Source organism: Hylobates moloch, unplaced genomic scaffold, assembly GCF_009828535.3.
Source record: "Hylobates moloch isolate HMO894 unplaced genomic scaffold, HMol_V3 SCAFFOLD_29, whole genome shotgun sequence".
Lineage (NCBI taxonomy): Eukaryota > Metazoa > Chordata > Mammalia > Primates > Hylobatidae > Hylobates > Hylobates moloch.
The window spans coordinates 2,323,110-2,341,200 of NW_026652304.1; the positions used below are offsets into that span (position 1 = coordinate 2,323,110).

The 18,091-nt window shown below is 44.6% G+C and overlaps 1 protein-coding gene across 4 annotated transcripts in view; it reads right to left on the bottom strand.

Annotated features, from left to right (window-relative positions):
* The window catches only part of LOC116463232 (A-kinase anchor protein 12), a 115,419-nt gene that overhangs the window by 22,775 nt on the left and 74,553 nt on the right, over positions 1-18,091 (bottom strand). Inside the window, exon 1 of one of the 4 annotated variants that reach the window (XM_032146248.2) lies at positions 8,801-9,159. The exons of the other annotated variants lie outside the window; for them this stretch is intronic. Coding sequence (XP_032002139.1) covers positions 8,801-8,825 — 25 coding nt within the window. The 5' untranslated portion in view covers positions 8,826-9,159. Of the gene's footprint in view, positions 1-8,800; positions 9,160-18,091 lie in introns of those variants that run through there. 4 annotated transcript variants of the gene reach the window in all.

Here is an 18,091-nt window from a genome sequence, read left to right on the forward strand (position 1 = left end):
AAAAAAAAAAAAAAAAAGTTGAGATGCACTCTTTTATTTTTTTGAGATGGAGTCTTGCTCTGTGGCCCAGGCTGGAGTACAGTGGCGTGATGTCAGCTCTCTGCAGCCTCTGCCTCCAGGGTTCCAGCGATTCTCCTGCCTCAGCCTCCTGCATAGCTGCGATTACAGGCATGCCACCACGCCCGGCTAATTTTTGTATTTTTAGTAGAGACAGGGTTTTGCCATGTTGGCCAGGCTGGTCTCGAACTCCTGACCTCAGGTGATCCACCTGCCTCAGCCTCTGAAAGTGTTGAGATTACAGGTGAGCCACCGTGCCCAGCTGAGATGCACTTTCAAATCCTGTAAAGTTGAATGTGACACTATGCCTATTTTTACCACCTTGACTTTCAACATCAACATTTCAAGGGGAGAAAAGGAGCACATATTAGTATGTCTCGAGTTAACTCCCTATCTTCTAGTTTTCTTTATTTGCACCATGTAAATAAAGATGCAGATCCCTTTTCTGTTTTTGTTTTGTGTTTGTTTTTGTAGAGATGGAGGATCTCGCTATGTTGCCCAGGCTGGTCTTGAACTCCTGGCCTCAAGCGATCCTCCCACCTCAGCCTCCCAAAGTGCTAGGATTACAGACGTAAGCCACAGAGCCTGGCCAGATGCAGGTCCTTTACCCCAAGTATGTGTCAAAGGTGGCTGGGACCCTTCTTCCTGTGCTGACCTCCCCCTCCTCACCCTCCTCTTCTTCACTTTTTTTGCTTTCCCCAGCCCAACTGTACATGATACACCAAAATCACCCCCACATTTCCCAGGTTCTTGCTGCAGGTAAAGAGTACCAAACAAGACCATATCATTCCCTTGTAGTTTGTGGTTAGCAGAAACCTTTCAATTTTTTTTTTTTTTTTTTTTTTTTTTTGAGACACAGTCTTGCTCTGTTGCCCAGGCTAGAGTGCAGTGGCGCGATCTCGAATCACTGCAGACTCCACCTCCTGGGTTCAAGCAATTTTCCTGCCTCAGCCTCCCGAGTAGCTGGGACCACAGGGGCCCGCCACCATGCTCAGGTAATTTTTGTATTTTTAGTAGAGACGGAGTTTTGCCATGTTGGCCAGACTGGTCTCAAACTCCTCACCTCAGGTGATCCGCTCATGCCGGCCTCCCAAAGTGCTGGGATTACAGGTGTGAGCCACTGCACCCGGCCTGAGAAAGTATTTTTACGTGCTCCCTGCATGCTGGTTGTGAATGAGTTAAAGATTGTAGCTTAGTGAGCACAGCGGGAGGCTGTTAAATGCATTATAAAATAGCCTAAAAGATGTGGCAGCAGCAGGCAGGAGAGGCTCAGACCAGAGGCTCAACCCCCTCCCACTGCTGGGAGTGAAGGGAGTAAGTGACTGATAAGAGGCCTCTAAAAATAATGGAGGGGGCTTCCAGGACAGGCAGCCAGTGCTCACCCGTGCAGGCCTGGCACGGTGGAATCCATTCACAACCACACTTCATCACAGCCTTCCGTTAGGGCGCTTCTTTTAATTCAAAACTCCTATGGAATTTTTATGTGCCTTAGATTTGTCTGACTAGGTACAAAGAGGAAAATCAAAAAGCTCCATCTTTGATTTGGGATCACTGATATGGGGATGTACTTTTTGGTGCCCCTAAAACCTCCTTTCATTTTGGAGTGGCCTCTTCCACACAATGTATAGTTTTTTAACTCATGTGTGATTGAATGATCCCGCCATTTTTAAATGCGCTGCTATCCACCCAAGTCTCTCCAATGCCCAGAAAGCCCAGTCGTGGTGCTCACGTACTCACTGGTGCTGAGGTTCAGCTAGAAACAATTCCAGCATCCCACTAGGTCACAAAGATGGCCAAAATGTTAAAGGGAGTGGTCGGTGTGTCCCCTGTAGAAGCCTCTGGAGCCCGAACTCACAGGCACCTCCGTCTTCATACTGTCCTGCTAGTCACTGGTCTTTTCCCACCCTGTAGACACTTCAAAGTGCAGGAAAAAGACTAATCCTTCCAACAGGCCACATACCCATGTGTGATACAGTCTTGTACTGACAGGTCTTTCGACATCAACCATTAGTGAAACAACATCATCCATGCCTTGTTTCTCAAAAGAATATCACTACAGAAGCCAAGTATTTCTATGCCTTTCTTCTGGGTGGAGACACCTAATCACATGCTTGTGTGAGACAGGGTCAATATGCGGAAAACATTACTTGGAAAAGATAAGATAATTTTAAAGAAGATGTAGAAAAAGCTTTCATTCACTTAATTTTCTGAATATACCCAAGAAGGAGGGATCTCTGCATGGATATAGTGCATATAAGATGCAGGGCTGGGCTGGGCGCGGTGGCTCACGTCTGTAATCCTGGCACTTTGGGAGGACGAGGCAGGCGGATCACGAGGTCAGGAGATCGAGACCATCCTGGCTAACACGGTGAAACCCTGTCTCTACTAAAAATACGAAAATTTAGCCGGGCGTGGTGGCGGGCGCCTGTAATCCCAGCTACTCAGGAGGCTGAGGCAGGAGAATCATTTGAACCTGGGAGGTGGAGGCTGCAGTGAGCCGAGATCGTGCCACTGCACTCTAGCCTGGCAACAGAGCGAGACTGTCTCAAAAACAGACTGTCAAAAAAAAAAAAAAAAAGACGCAGGGCTGGACGTGCTACTCAGTAGGGTCCCAGCTACTTGGGAGGCTGAGACAGGAGGATTGTTGAGTCCAGGAGTTCCAGGCTGCAGTGAGCTATGATCGTGCTACTAGTACTCCAAAACAAAACTTTTTTTTTTTTTTTTTTGAGACGGAGTCTCTCTCTCTGTCGTCCAGGCTGGAGTGCGTTGGTATAATCTTGGCTCACTGCCAGCTCCACCTCCCAGGTTCACGCCATTCTCCTGCCTCAGCCGCCCGAGTAGCTGGGACTACAGGCACCCGCCACCACGCCCGGCTAATTTTTTGTATTTTTAGTAGAGACGGGGTTTCACCGTGTTAGCCAGGATGGTCTCGATCTCCTGACCTCGTGATCTGCCCGCCTCGGCCTCCCAAAGTGCTGGGATTACAGGCGTGAGCCACCGCGCCCGGCCAAAACTTTTAAAAAGGTGCAGTAAAAATAAAGGCTGGATACGGATGAAGCTACTTCATGCTACAACATTCCAGAAGGAAAAATAACTTGAAGTTATCACTGCCAAGCAAGACCTTGGGTAGGCTTTTGCTTTATGTTTTTCTAACGTATGAATGAAAGTTACCCTTAATAAGTGTGGAAAGTGAAATACAGAAGTTACTTCCTGGACTGAACGTCTCTCACCCTATTTTTAAGAGTATACACTATTCTCAATTACAGCATTATAAAAAAATTATAACACTTCTTTAATAATAACAAACTAGGTGCCTTTTAATATTTTAAACAGCTTTGTCATAACAAGCCCCTTCGAGGTTAAAAAAGAAAGTCGTATAGAATATTAATGGAGTCAAATAAATGTGAAAATATATGAAAAGTTGCATCTTCAGTGATGTAGTAAGAAACCAACACTTGAAATCATTTCATGTACAAAAATCTCACTTTGGCCAAGAATTACTGGTGCTTCACACTGCGGTGTTACCTGCTATTAACCTAGGTTTATCTCCAGATAAATGTTCTGTGAGTCCCAATTTATGAAATCAATCTCCAGGTCTACAATGGGTATGTGCAAATACACATTTTCCTTTCGAAAATATCCATGATCTCCCTGTCCCCAAAGCTGCAAAGGCTCCATGATCCCAAGAAGGGCTAAGCTACAGTGGTCCCTGCTGGCTATGTGTTCCCCACCCCCAAGCTCCATATAATGTAGAGACAGCCCGTGTGTTCAAAACCTGGAGCATCATCTTTCTTTTCTCACTTTTCCAAATACTTAGCAATTAAGAGATAAATTATAAATCGTTTTCTTTTACTTTAGAGGCTTAAAAGAAAAAAAAAACTTTAAAGGAATATGTTGATTATTAATTAATAATATTACAAAATATTAATGTTTTTATCCAAAACTTAGCTATCAGGTTTCAGTGACACCACCACCATCGTTTTTGGTTGAGAAAAAGAAGTGCGATACTGCAGAAACGACATGTTCATTTTTCAGGCTTAGAATCACCAGTGCTCCCCATCCCCAGGCACATCAGGATGGCTTACAGTGACATCTGGAACTAGTTATCTTTCCCCCAAGATTCATAGCATTGTCCTGGAATTTTTCCAGGAATTCTCTGCATTCTAAGTCCATCCCTTATAGGCTACACACCCAACCTCCCTTGTTCTAAAGCTCATTAACCAGAAAACCTCCAAGCGGAGATACATTCAAATTCATAAAAGCAAGGATCCCATACAGGAGCATATCGGTGACATCATCATTGGAACTGGTGGTTTTTTTTGGGGTGGGGTGGGGTGGGGACAGGGTCTTGCTCTGTTGTTCAGGCTGGAATGCAGTAGCACAAGTGATCTTCCTACCTCAGCTTCCCAAGTAACTGGGACTACAGGCACGTGCCACCATGCCCAGCTAAATTTTTAATTTTTTGTGGAGAGGAGGTCTCCCCTATGTTGACCATGCTGGTCTCAAACTCCTGGACTCAAGTGATCCGCCTGCCTTGGCCTCCCAAAGTGCTGGGATTACAGGCATAAGCCACCGTGCCCAGTCCCAATCCCTGGTCTTGATATTGATGTTTCACGATCCCTTAAACATCTGGGCAGGCATGTAAGAATGCGGGTCACTAAGCAAGTATTAGCATCTTCACAACGAGAAAGAGGTCTTTTGCAAGGTATTCTACAGTTATGCTCTTTCTAGCTGTGAAACTTGGGTAATTATCAAATCATGAGAAACTTACTTTTATGATAGAAACAGGGTTACAGAACCACTTTCTGCAGGATTATTGTGAGGAATACATGATAATGTCCACAAAGTGCTGAACAACACCTGCCAGACTAGGCGCTCAGGAAGTGGTAGTTATTAATCCAGCAGTTGTGAAAGTATCAATTTTGTGTCTCCAAAGTCTCTTGACAAGGAATCTGTCTCCATAGCAGATGTGAAACACCCATGTGCAAGGTATTTTTTTCTCTTGTAAAAATTATTTGCATCAGAAAGTGCATTATAAATAATCTAGAACTAACATGAACGTTGGAGGATTGATTCTTCCCCAGTTTCTACTTTAAAGAATAATGTCCCTATTTCTCATGATACTTCACAGTTTGCAATGTATCAATATTATCAGTTTCAGTAATGTGGGTGACTTAGAGAAAAGAGAAAAGGTACTTGCTTAATTCAAAAAGCATTTTTTTGGCTGGGCGTGGTGGCTCACACCACTTTGGGAGGCTGAGGCGGGTGGATCACCTGAGGTCAGGAGTTCAAGACCAGCCTGGCCAACATGGCGAAACCTCGTCTCTACTAATACAAACATTAGCTGGGCGTGGTGGCGGGTGCCTGTAATCCCAGCTGCTTGGGAGGCTGAGGCAGGGAGAATTGCTTGAACCAGGGAGGTGGAGGTTGCAGTGAGCTGAGATTGCGCCACTGCACTCCAGCCTGGGTGACAGAGTGAGACTTCATCTCAAAAAAAAAAAAAAAGGCATTTTTATGCTGGCATGCTATTTACAGTTGAGTGGGGAAGGGGATGATCATCGTGTCACATCACTTATTTCTTATTTCAAAGCTAACTTATTGCAAATGAGATGTGAGAGAAAGAGACCCCAAGAATGGCAACAGTATGTAATGTGAATAAGCAATCATTTTGTAATTCAATTTCCACTGCATTCATTTTAGTGGTTTCTGTAAACTGGGTTGTGTGTGTGTGTGGGGGGGGGATAATAGTATTAAGTGACAGCTTTTCCTTACTTTCAGAAATGCAAACTTGTTCCTAAGTAGTTCCTACAAAATGCCATCAGTCCTGCTAATGAATTGTAAAATTTAAACACATGCCTCCTAAAATAACATAGTACTAAAGAGAACTACAATAACCTTCTATAGTATTTAAGTGAATAATCCCAAAGATGCAAGAGACCTTTAAGATTTCATTAAACTTTACTGTCAATTTATTTTTAATTTTATTTTTTTGAGACGGAGTCTTGCTCTGTCACCCAGGCTGGAGTGCAGTGGCACAATCTCGGCTCACTGCAACCTCTGCCTCCCAGGTTCAAGCGATTCTCCTGCCTCAGCCTCCTGAGCAGCTGGGATCACAGGTGCACACTACCACGCCCTGCTAATTTTTGTATTTTTAGTACAGACGGGGTTTCACCATGTTGGTCAGGCTAGTCTTGTACTCCTGACCTCGTGATCCGCCCGCCTCAGCCTCCCAAAGTGCTGGAATCACAGGTGTGAGTCGCCATGACCGGCCACCTTACTGTCAATTTTTTTTTTTTTTTTTTCGAGACAGAGTCTCACTCTGTTGCCCAGGCTGGAGTGCAGAGGTGCGATCTCGGCTCACTGCAAGCTCTGCCTCCCGAGTTCACGCCATTCTCCTGCCTCAGCCTCCCAAGTAGCTGGGACTACAGGCACCCGCCACCACGCCCGGCTAATTTTTTTGTATTTTTAGTAGAGATGGGGTTTCACCATGTGAGCCAGGATGGTCTCGATCTCCTGATCTCGTGATCTGCCCGCCTCGGCCTCCCAAAGTGCTGGGATTACAGGCGTGAGCCACTACACCTGGCCGTTACTGTCAATTTTTAAAGCTCTCATGGCTTTTCAAGATTCTGAGCAACTATTTAAAGATGATGATTATGAATCTTCCCCATCAGAATAACTTGCAGAGGAAAAACCAAATGACAGCTGAAACTCCCTTTCATTTTTACTTTTTCCACTACATAAGATTTCTTGCTGGTAAATTTTTGGAGTTAAGATTTTCTGTGCACTTTCTTATTACCAGGAAAAAGTGTAAAATTTTGCCATATCCTCCACACCCACATTGTAAGAAAAGTAAATTCAGAAAACAATAGAGCCAATTACCTGATTTTGCCTTAAAAATCAGTCCTTCCCGCTATTTCCATTCATTTATCATTCCATTGGGATTATCTGAGCCAACTATTACAAGCCCCCTCAAGTGCTCCAAGTTTAACCTTTAATTACTGCTAAAACTTTAGACCACCTCCTTTTACCATAGGAATCTCAGTATGCGACTAATTGAACAGTGAATATAATAAAAATCATATTGTACCCGAAAAGTACTCAGAAAAAAGTCATGATCTCAGAAGCACCACCCCGAGCTGTGACTCCCTACAATACACATTTGCATATTTCATTCATAGAAAAATTAATGATCTGGGGAAAAAAATGGAGATTTTTGTGTTTTCAATTTTTTTCATATTGTACAGTCTATTTATTAACAGCTTCAAGATATGGCATAAACTTTCAAGCTGAGTAAAATGGTAGAAAGGTTAGCCAAGTCAACTTGGGGGTCGAATTTTAAGGAAATCTCAAAGTAAACAAGCTAATCTATAGGAAGTGAGAGACAATTTTAGTATTGCTGAACTTTCACATTCTTTTAAATTCCACAGGAGCGCATGGCTTTGCAGGAGCAGTTACATTGAGAAAATTTTAAGTCCTAGAAATTCTATAGTTGCTTTAAAAAAAAAAAACAAAACATGTAGGCCAGGTGTGGTGGCTCACGCCTATAATCCCAGCACTTTGGGAGACCGAGGCGGGCAGATCACAAGGTCAAGAGATCGAGACCATCCTGGCCAACTTGATGAAACCCCGGCTCTACTAAAAATACAAAAATTATCTGGGCGTGGTGGCGCATGCCTGTAACCCCAGCTACTCGGGAGGCTGAGGCAGGAGAATCGCTTGAACCTGGGAGGTGGAGGTTGCAGTGAGCCAAGATCACACCATTGCACTCCAGTCTGGCAAAAGAGCAAGACTCCATCTCAAAAAAAAAAAAAAAAAAAAAAAACAAACCGAAAAAAAAATAGATTTGGCAGGAATGATCTCAAATATTTAAAGAATAAAGAAGTGCTGTTCCCATAAAGTTAAATTCACAAATGCAGTTTAATTTTGATGAGAGGAAGAGAAAATACGCAGGTTAGGTCACAGTACAATGGCATAAGACTATCAAATGTCAAGTTAGAGGAGCTGTAAGAGCATTCTAAAAGTTTGATGCGTGTAAGTTATTTGCTAGAAGTAGGCATTAAATATTATAATTCATACTCACGGCCAGATTCTTCCTAGAAAGTAAGCTAAAGAAACAAACTTTTTTTTTTTTTTTTTTTTTTTTTTACTATTTGTTGCCTAGTGTTGCTTCCTGGCCACCGATTTTATAATAACTATGGCTTTATTAAAACCACCACTTAAAGCACAGCTTAAATGTTAGTCCCCTAAACCACTAAGTGTACCTTTATTCAAAGTTCCTAGTAAACAAGTCAAAATGCAAACACTTGTAATTTGCCCAGAAGAGGAATGTATTCGGTCTATGACTACGGCAAGAGATTAAGCTTTCACAACTTATTTTCAAATTCACACAAATCTGACATGTTTCTATTCAGTCGGCTGCTGTTGTTCCTCTCCACATCCCTCTCTCCCTAAGGGGAAAGGTACAACCCCGAACAAAATATACTAAAAGTCTCCCATAGGCACAGTCAAGAAGATTCCAGCTTAGCCAAAAATGAAACACTGAGGTTGTCTGATTCTTGCTGAACCAAAGGGAGAATGTTCTTCTGATGAAAAACTCAGCACACGGAGGGAAATAAATGCCAATACGGTCCAGCCACTGACCTGCCGGGCTCCCCACCAAACGCTCATTCTACGGAAGGAAGCCCTTTTCGTGCCCCGTGCCTGCCGTCCAGGGAGGACAAAAGCGACCTGGCTTGTGCCTTACCTGTGATGGTGATGGTCCCCAGCATATTTTAAGTAGCACTACTGTACAGCAGATCAGCTTAGCGGGTCCCTGACCTCCCCGGCAGACGCCTCGTCTCCTTCCTGTCAACCCCAGGTGGTTTCGGTGGGATCAGAGCGGACTAAACGCCCAGCCACTCCCGGAGGAGGATCGGGGAGAACAGGAGGTGCCCTCGGAGCTGCCGCAGCGAAAAGCGGAGCGCGGATGCATTTCCCCAGATAATTATAGGCGGACCCACCACCCACGCCCCCACCCAGCCACCCACACGCGGGCTGGCGTTGGCCCCTCCCTTGCTGTGCTCCAGGACTTTGGGAGCGCAAACTTCTCGGCCCGGGCTGCACAAGCAGGGGGTCACGTGCTTCACCTTAAAGCCCTCCCCCGAGCTGGGCTCTGTGAGTGGTCAGCGGGCTCTGCAGAGTCCCGGGAGGGTTTAAAGGGTGCCGAGCATGAGTTCGATGCTGGAGCCGCCGCATTGGATCTAAACGGTTACTTCATTCCTGGCACCGATTTACTAATACTTCTGTATCTCAGCTTTTTAAGTCATTTCAAGGAACTAGCCCCACAGACATTAAATTCTCCCTCCATTTTGAAGACTGCATTCTGCATCCTTATGTTTGTTTAAAGGTTGGTGTGGTGCAAAACACCTTCCTTCTTGGCACCTGTAGCATTTGATATTTTCACCATCTGTGTCTTACACATACACACACGTTGCACTGATCTGAGGATTGGCAACTCTCAGTAGTGCTGTTTCCTGAACTCTTTGAGAAGGGTTCTTAGAAGTGAACTTGTTCCTTCTAACAAGTGCTGTCTTCAACACTTGACCAAGGCAACTTTTCAAAAGCAGACTTGAGTATGAGGTTTTTCTAAATGGCAGAAGTCAGCTAACCTTTTAGATCAAACTATGTCATGTTCCAATTTTTAGACACTATCATATCTCTAACATGCAAGCACACAACTCGGAAATCAAAGCCTATGCTAAAAGTTCAGAAGAGTTCAGGAAGCCCTAGAATACTTCAATTCTTTCTCATTGAAGCTTCAGGTTTGTTCTTTGTAAAGACACGAGTGACGAATGAGTTGGTGTGGTCTCACAATTTTAATACACTTTTTTTGTACGCCAATTTTTTGTTAGAGTAAGTCCGTTAGGTCCCCTGGGTTTGTTCCCTTCTTTCATCCTTTCCCTATTTATCACTTCATGCCTTGCCTGCCTGACCCATTAACACCAGCTCTTCCCATACACAAACAAAAAGGAAAGTTTTACTATTGCACTTCTCTTCAGAGAATGAAGATCTTGTTCATTATTGCTTGGGGCAGGGAGGAGGGAGGGGAGCCGCGGCGTGGACCACAGTGGGCACAGCAAAGAGAAGGGTGGGCAAGGAACAGGAGAATCAGGGAAAAATGGAAGTTAAGTCCAGGAGAGCTGGCTGGCGTGGCACGTAGTTGCGCTTTTTGGGCACCAGGGGGCGCGATGCACCACACTTGGGCCCAGAGTGAACAGCGTGAAGGCCGCTTCCTTGCCGGTAACAGGACCTAGTTACAAAAATCAGCTTCAGCCTCTCCAAAAACCTGGCTTCCGTTTCATATCCTGGCAAATACCCGCCTGGCAGGAACAGGGAATGATGGGCCTTGTCCTGACTCAGTGAGATATTGCCTGGAAGCCGACTCCCAGACCCAGCCATTGAGCAGCTTCCCAACCTTTTATCTTCTCTAGAGAAGTCTCAACTCTAGTTCACAAATTGTTCCAATTTTAATAATGAGGCTGGTGTGTGTGTGAAATGCTGCTGGTACTGACCATCATTCTGGAGTCCACAGAGCCAAGGGGGCAGGGCAACTTGGCCATTCCTCTCCTCCCAATCCCAGCCCCGGAGTGTCCTGGCTGTGCAAATCATGGATAAAGACGACTTGGGATGTTGCATCAGGGTCTACGTTAATAAGTCCCTTCCCCAGAGATGTCCCAGGAGCCGTGGGTGATCTGGGATCTGAGGGCTTGGTTCTGCATCATTTCTCAGCACCAGTGGTTGGGGACAACACAGGGCTATCATCTGGTGCCACTTCTGAAATCGAGTCTGCCCTTGCAGAGCAGAATGAATCTCCAGCTCCTCTCCTTTCTATCAGTCCAAATTCTAACAATAGGACAAGCAACAGCTATTCCACTGAGCTGGATAGGAAGAAAAATAAAAACACACAAAATGTCACTAGTTACACATTTAATACCCTAAACAACATTTTCAAAGGTCACTGTACTGCTGTTCAGTTTTGGCACTGAAACATTTCTTTTTATGACATTCATGAAGATGCTAACACATCTGATTTGATATTCTTTTTTTGGGGATGGAGTCTCGCTCTTGTCGCCCAGGCTGGGGTGCAATGACGCAATCTCGGCTCATTGCAACCTCTGACCCCCCGTTCAAGTGATTCTCCTGCCTCAGCCTCCCAAGTAGCTGGGATTACAGGTGCATGCCACCACGCCCGGCTAATTTTTGTACTTTTAGTAGAGACGGGGTTTCACTATGTTGGCCAGGCTGGTCTCGAACTCCTGACCTCAGGTGATCCACCCGCCTCGGCCTCCCAAAGCGCTGGGATTACAGGCATGAGCCACTGTGTCCGGCCTGATTTGATATTCTTAAAGAGGCAATTAAAATCACGGCAGAGCAATAGATCATGTGGCAAGCTGTAGACTCTCTCAGCCAATGGGTCTCCTTTGATCTCTGCCTCTAAGAATGATCAAGGACAGGGTGCATGGCCCAGCTGCCCAGCGAGCCTCTGTGTGTCTGCATTTACAAGAAAAGCCATCAATTAGGATAAAAACAGGAGTAAAGATGAGACCTAAGGTCACTGTCCAATGCAGGAGACTTTCTTTTATCATTTCCATTCTCTGTTTTTGTTAAATCAGGATTTTTAGAGGAAGACATCACCACCCAAAGCAAGAATTATAGGAAACGTTTTGCTGTATAATACGTAGGTGGATGATAGAAAACGTGTTTTCCCAAATCTGAATGGTTCACTCAACAAATATTTACCAAGTTGTTGCTCCGTATTTATTATGTGAAACACCCAGGGATCTAATTAGATGCTGCCCCTGGCCTCGGGGAGCTCAGTCGTGGGTGGTGGACACACCCAGTGGTGGGAGCGGGTGGTGGACATGCCCAGTGGCGGGAGTGGGCAGCTCCAGTTTGGTTCACCTCTGAGGTAGCCTTGGAGCTGGTCTCTGAAGGGATGAGGTGACACTCCCTACCTGGGGCACAAAAGAAGGCGGTCCATAGGGAGAGACGAGCATGGGCAGAGATGCCAAGAGCAGGACATTTGGGCAATCATGAGTGGGTTCCTCATAGCTATGAGGTTCGGAGTTTACTTAGGGAGGTCTGGGAGTTGGGGGCTTGGGGGGAAGACAACATTGGAGATGAAACTAAAAATATTTATAAAGGGTTTTGAATGACATGTTAAAAACTTTGTAACCAATTATCCATTAAAAGTGAGCAAACACTCTGAGTAGCCATTTCTCTAAAGAAAATACACAAATGACCAATGAGCACATGAAAATATGTCCAACATTATTAGCCCTTAGAAAAATGCAAATCAAAACCACCTCACACTCACTAGGATGACTATAACAAAAAAGAAAAAAGACAACAGGTTGGGCGCGGTGGCTCACACCTGTAATCCCAGCACTTTGGGAGCCTGAGGCGAGCGGATTACGAGATCAGGAGTTCGAGACCAGCCTGGCCAACATGATGAAACCCCATCCCTACTAAAAATACAAAAATTAGCCGGGCGTGGTGGCGGGTGCCTGTAATCCCAGCTACTGAGGAGGCTGAGGCAGGAGAATTGCTTGAACCCAGAGGGGTGGAGGTTGCAGTAAGATATCACACCACTGCACTCCAGCCTGGGCAACAAAGTGAGACTCTGTCTCAAAAAAAAAGACAACAACATAAAGCTGATGTGCCTGGTTTAAAAAACAGGGGCAGGTGGCGGGGGGCAAGGAAGACCACAATAACAAGGAATGGTGAAACTGGAACCCTCATACATTGCTATTGGGAAGGTAAAATGGTACAGCTACTTTGGAAAATAGGCTGGTAGTTCCTCAAAATGTTAAACATAAATTTATTATATGACCCAGCAATTCTCCTAGACATATAACCAAGAGCAATGAAAATACACACCTACACAAAAACTTGTCCATCAATGTTCATTACAGCATAATATTCCTAGTAGCCAAAAGTGGAAGCAACCTAAATATCTATCAGCTCATGCAGAGATAAATAAAATTGAGCTTATCTAATGGAAATGGGTTAGTAATAAAAAGTAATAAGAAATAAAGTACTGAAACATGCTATAACATAGATGAATATTGAAAAAACTTTAAGTGAAAGAAGCTAGTCACCAAAGAGCACATATTGTTTAATTCCATTTATTTGAAATGTCTACAAGAGGCAAATCTATAGACATAAAGTAGTTAGTGGTTACCTAGGACTGGGGGTTTTGGCAGGAGAGGGAGTGACAGCTAACCAGGATGGAGTTTCTTTACGAGGTAATGAAAATGTCCTGGCTGGGCGTGGTGGCTCACACCTATAATCCCAACACTTTGGGAGGCCAAGGCGGGCAGATCACTTGAGGTCGGGAGTTCAAGACCAGCCTGGCCAACATGGTGAAATCCCATCTCTATTAAAAATACAAAATTTAGCCAGACAGTGTGGCACATGCCTGTAATCCCAGCTACTCGGGAGGCTGAGGCATGAGAATCACTTGAACCCAGGAGGTGGAGGTTGCAGTGAGCTGAGATCACGCCATTGCACTCCAGCCTGGGCAACAGAGCAAGACTCCCTCTCAAAAAAAAAAAAAAGAAAGAGAGAAAAGAAAATGTCCCACAGTTGATTGTGGGGGTGGTTATACAACTCTGTGAATATAGCAAAAACCACTGAACTGTGTACTTTAAATGAGTCAACTGCATAGTATGTGAATTATAGCTCACAAAAGCTGGTTTGTTTCTTTAAAAAAGAACTTTGTGCTGCTGGTTCTGAAGACTATAGGGAACCAATGGAAGCTTGAGGCAGGCGATGGTGGCACTGAATTTGACTGTGATTTAGAAAAGGCAACCAGGCTGTGATGACGGGAGGAAGAGACTGAAGCAACAAAACAGATGGACGCGGTAGTGACGAAGGTGAGCGAGGAGTCCAAAGTTACGGTGCCCACAAGATGAAAGATGCAATGCGAATCTGTGGGATCATCCGAACGGAATGATGTCCATGAAATAAGAATGGCCTGGAACCCTGAGGAAGAGGAATCTGAAAAAGGACCCTGGGAATGGACAGGGATTAGGGGCAATGAGGGAGAAAGTGGCAGCGAAGCCACATGTGGAGAGGATTAAAACATGGAAACAGTGGTCCACAGTGTGGCAGCACAAAGTAGTGACACAGGCCGGGCGAGGTGGCCCATGCCTGTAATCCTAGCACTTCGGGAGGCCGAGATGGGAGGATTGCTTGAGGCCAGGAGTTCGAGAACAGCCTGGGCAACACAGCAAGACCCCATCTCTGTAAAAAACAAAAGCAAAAAACAAAGCAGTGACACAGGAAGAGAATGGGAGAGGCCTCAGAGTGTGCAGTCTGGAGGCGGGACCAGCGGACAGACGGCTGCAATAAAGCAGGCTACTCTCCCCTTTTTTTCCTGAAAGGGAGGGGACAGGGACCACTACACTCAGAATTAAAACCAATATTAGGCTCTCCAACTTCCTTCAAGGATGCTTAGGTATTTAACCCAAATATGAGTGTCACGGAATGGAAGAATGGACTTGCACACCAAATTCAACCCTCCCTGGCCTCCTCTCCTCTCATTTTCTCTTTAACCTGGCATCACCCTTGGAGGAAAAGAAGCCAAAAACCAGTAGGTTCTCTTTTCTTCTTGCTGGAAAAGGACAGATGAAATAGAAGGGAGAATCGATGCCACTGTTATTCCTTTAAATGAACCTTGAGCACGTGTTTGGAGGTTCTAGCAGGGGAGCACAGCTACTTGTACACCCTTGACCGAAGACCAGTCCTCCTCTATCGGGGATGGTCGTCCTCTTCGACCAAGTGTGCAGCTTCAGGAGGGACGCAGATGGAGTGGTGAGGGAGGAAGGGGACACCCGCCTAGTCAGCCAGATCAGCCAAGTCAACCCTGGCAATCAGTGGGGTGACCTCACCTCCTGTTATTCCTTTGAAATGCTCCAAGATAATTTAAAGTTGAGTGAAATACAGCTCCAAATTGGATAACTGTAAAAGAGGAGATCTATCTATCTATCTATATCTCTATCTAGATATCTATCTATATCTAGATGTCTATCTATATCTAGATATCTATCTATCTATATCTAGATATAGGTATAGGTAGTAGATACATAGATAGATAGATAGATAGATAGATAGATAGATAGATAGATAGATAGACATCTGTCTGTAGATGTATCTATCTATACACACCCTGAATCTAAATGACACTGTCAGGTTATCTACAGGATGGGCAGGCTCTCTGCTGCATGCTATGCACATAGATAAATATCAACTAATTGAGTTTTATGGTCCAGTTGAACTGGACATGTTTGTATAGACATGGTTATTGCTATTCAAAATCCAAGATAAATACTCTGAAGAATAGTTCCTCAAAGGAATTGTTATGATACAACAGAAACACTAAAGGAGAATTTTAAAACCACTTTAAAAAGCAAGACGAAAATAAACATTAAAAACTCAAATAATAAAAGTGATGTAGAATAAATATTATTTCTCTCCTTGAGTCCACATATATTTATTTCTTTACCTAGGCAATTCTATGAAATAGACCAAATGAAAAAGTATAGATATGTGTAAAAAAATTACTCAGAAATGAGGTACATGAATTTTTCTTTTCTTTTCTTAGAGACAGGGTCTCACTCTGTCACCCAGGCTAGAGCATAAATGGTGAGATTCATTGCAACCTCAACCTCCTGGGCTCAAGTAATTCTCCTGTCTGAGCCTCTGGAGTAGCTGGAACTACAGGCATGCACCACCACACCTAGATAATTTTTTTATTTTTATTTTTTTGTAGAGGTGGGGTCTTGCTGTGTTGCCCAGGCTGGTCTCAAAATCCTGGGCTCAAGTGATCCTCCCACCTTGGCCTCCCAGAGCACTGGAATTACAGGCATGAGCCACTGCGTCCAGCCAAGTGCATGAGTTTCTAGACTGAAAGAGCTCAAAGAACCCAGCACATTGAATGGAAATGGATTCACATGGAGAGTCTTCATTACAAGATATTCAGAAGACTGAAGACCAAAAGGAGTCCATGAGCTACACAAGGGATGAAGACTCAAAACAGCATCAGATTCCAATGGCCAGACATCTATCAAGGTGACACTGACACAGAATCCTAAGATATTTGAACATACTCAACAGAAATGGACTTGACTGGGGAATACTTAGGACCAAGTATGAGGAAGACATCACACTTTTTGTTCATTTTCCTAGTCCATTTGGGCTGCTATAAAAGCACCATATAAACCAGGTGGCGTATAAACAATGGACAATTTTATTTTCCACAATCCTGCAGGCTGAAAGTCAGAGATCATGAGGCCAGTGTGGTTGGGACCTGGTAATCCCGGGTTCTTCTGGACTGCAGACTGCTCCCCGTAACCTCACATGGTGAAAGGGAAGTGGCCCCTTTTATAAGGACACTAATCCCATTGATGAGGGCTCCACCCTCACGACCTAAGTACCTCGCAAAGACTTTCCCTCCAAATACCACATCACCTTAGAAGTTAGGATTTCGACATGTACATTTAGGGGGACACAAACCTTCAGTCCACACTGCTAAGCTTACACAGTGAGGTCACAGGGCTTGCGGCTCAGAGCTCGGCAGGAGGCTGCTTGGGAGCAGACCCTGGCTCCGCTCCCTGACTATTTGGTTGGACACTATCCATCTGCCACTTTATTTACAGCTAACAGTTATCTGGAAAGCAGGAATTCTCTTGCTCTAATCTCTGGCTACTGCATTGTGTAAGGCTGTATGCTAATCACCTCGCTGAGTGAAGTACCAGAAGGGTGACTGATCATTCCAGGGTTAGAAATCCATGTCAACATATATTGATGTTTTCTTCACTTTATTTGACTTCAGCTCATTTTGCAACATCCTTGAGGTAAGGGACTCCCTTATACCAGCAGCCACATACTTCAGCATCAATGACTCATGTCCTCCAGTCAATTCTTTCAGTATATAATATTTGGCTTAAAGCAAACTAAGTTGTTCTCATGTTTTAAAGAGTCTGAGAAAGAAACTGTTCTTAAAACTGGGGATACTGAAATTGAAACCCAGTCATGTTTGGCAAGCTTCCATCAAGCACATTCCTATCTGAAATATATATAAGCCCTGGAGTTTTTCTTTTAATGTGAGACAGGTTATTTTCTCGGGAGATGTTTTGCCTAGAGAAGAAAAGGAAAGACATGATAAATGTTTTCAAATACTTAGAGAGCTGCCATGTGGAAAAAGGAGGTGAGTTTATTCTCTGTAGTTCCACAAGGCAGCCCTGGGAACAGAGAAGAGCAGTTGGAGGGAGGCATATTTTAGCTCCAGGGGAATAAATGGCTTCCTTTTATGGAGAAAACTCCACAAACCTTCAAGCGGTTAAGCAGAAGAGCCTCCTGCACAGGGGTAGGCTCCTAGTTCAGAGAGCCTCAAAGCTCCCTTCTACTAACATTTCTCTGGTCCCAAATCTGACCTTCCAGTGGATCGTTCATGGAGGTGGTGTTATGAGCTGAACTGTGTCCCCCCAAAATTCACATTTGAAGTCCTAACTCCCAGTACTTCAGAAAGTTACTGCATTTGGAGACAGGGCCTTTAATGAAGTGACTAAGTTAAAATGAGGCCATTAGCCTGGGCCCTAATAAGAACAGGAGTCCTGGCCGGGTGTGGTGGCTCACACCTGTAATCCCAGCACTTTGAGAGGCCACGGCGGGCTGACCACTTGAGGTCAGGAATTCGAGACCATCCTGGCCAACATGGTGAAGAGTAGAATCCCGTCTCTACTAAAAATACAAAAATTAGCCAGGTGTGGTGATGCAAGCCTGTAATCCCAGCTACCCGGAAGGCTGAGGCAGAAGAATCACTTGAAACCAGGAGGTGGAGGTTGCAGTGAGCCAAGATCGTGCCACTGCACTCCAGCCTGGGTGACAGAGCAATACCGTGTCTCAAAAAAATTATAAGAACAGGAAATTTGGACACACCAAGAAACCAGGGATGTGCACATGCACAGAGGAAAGACCAAGTGACGATACA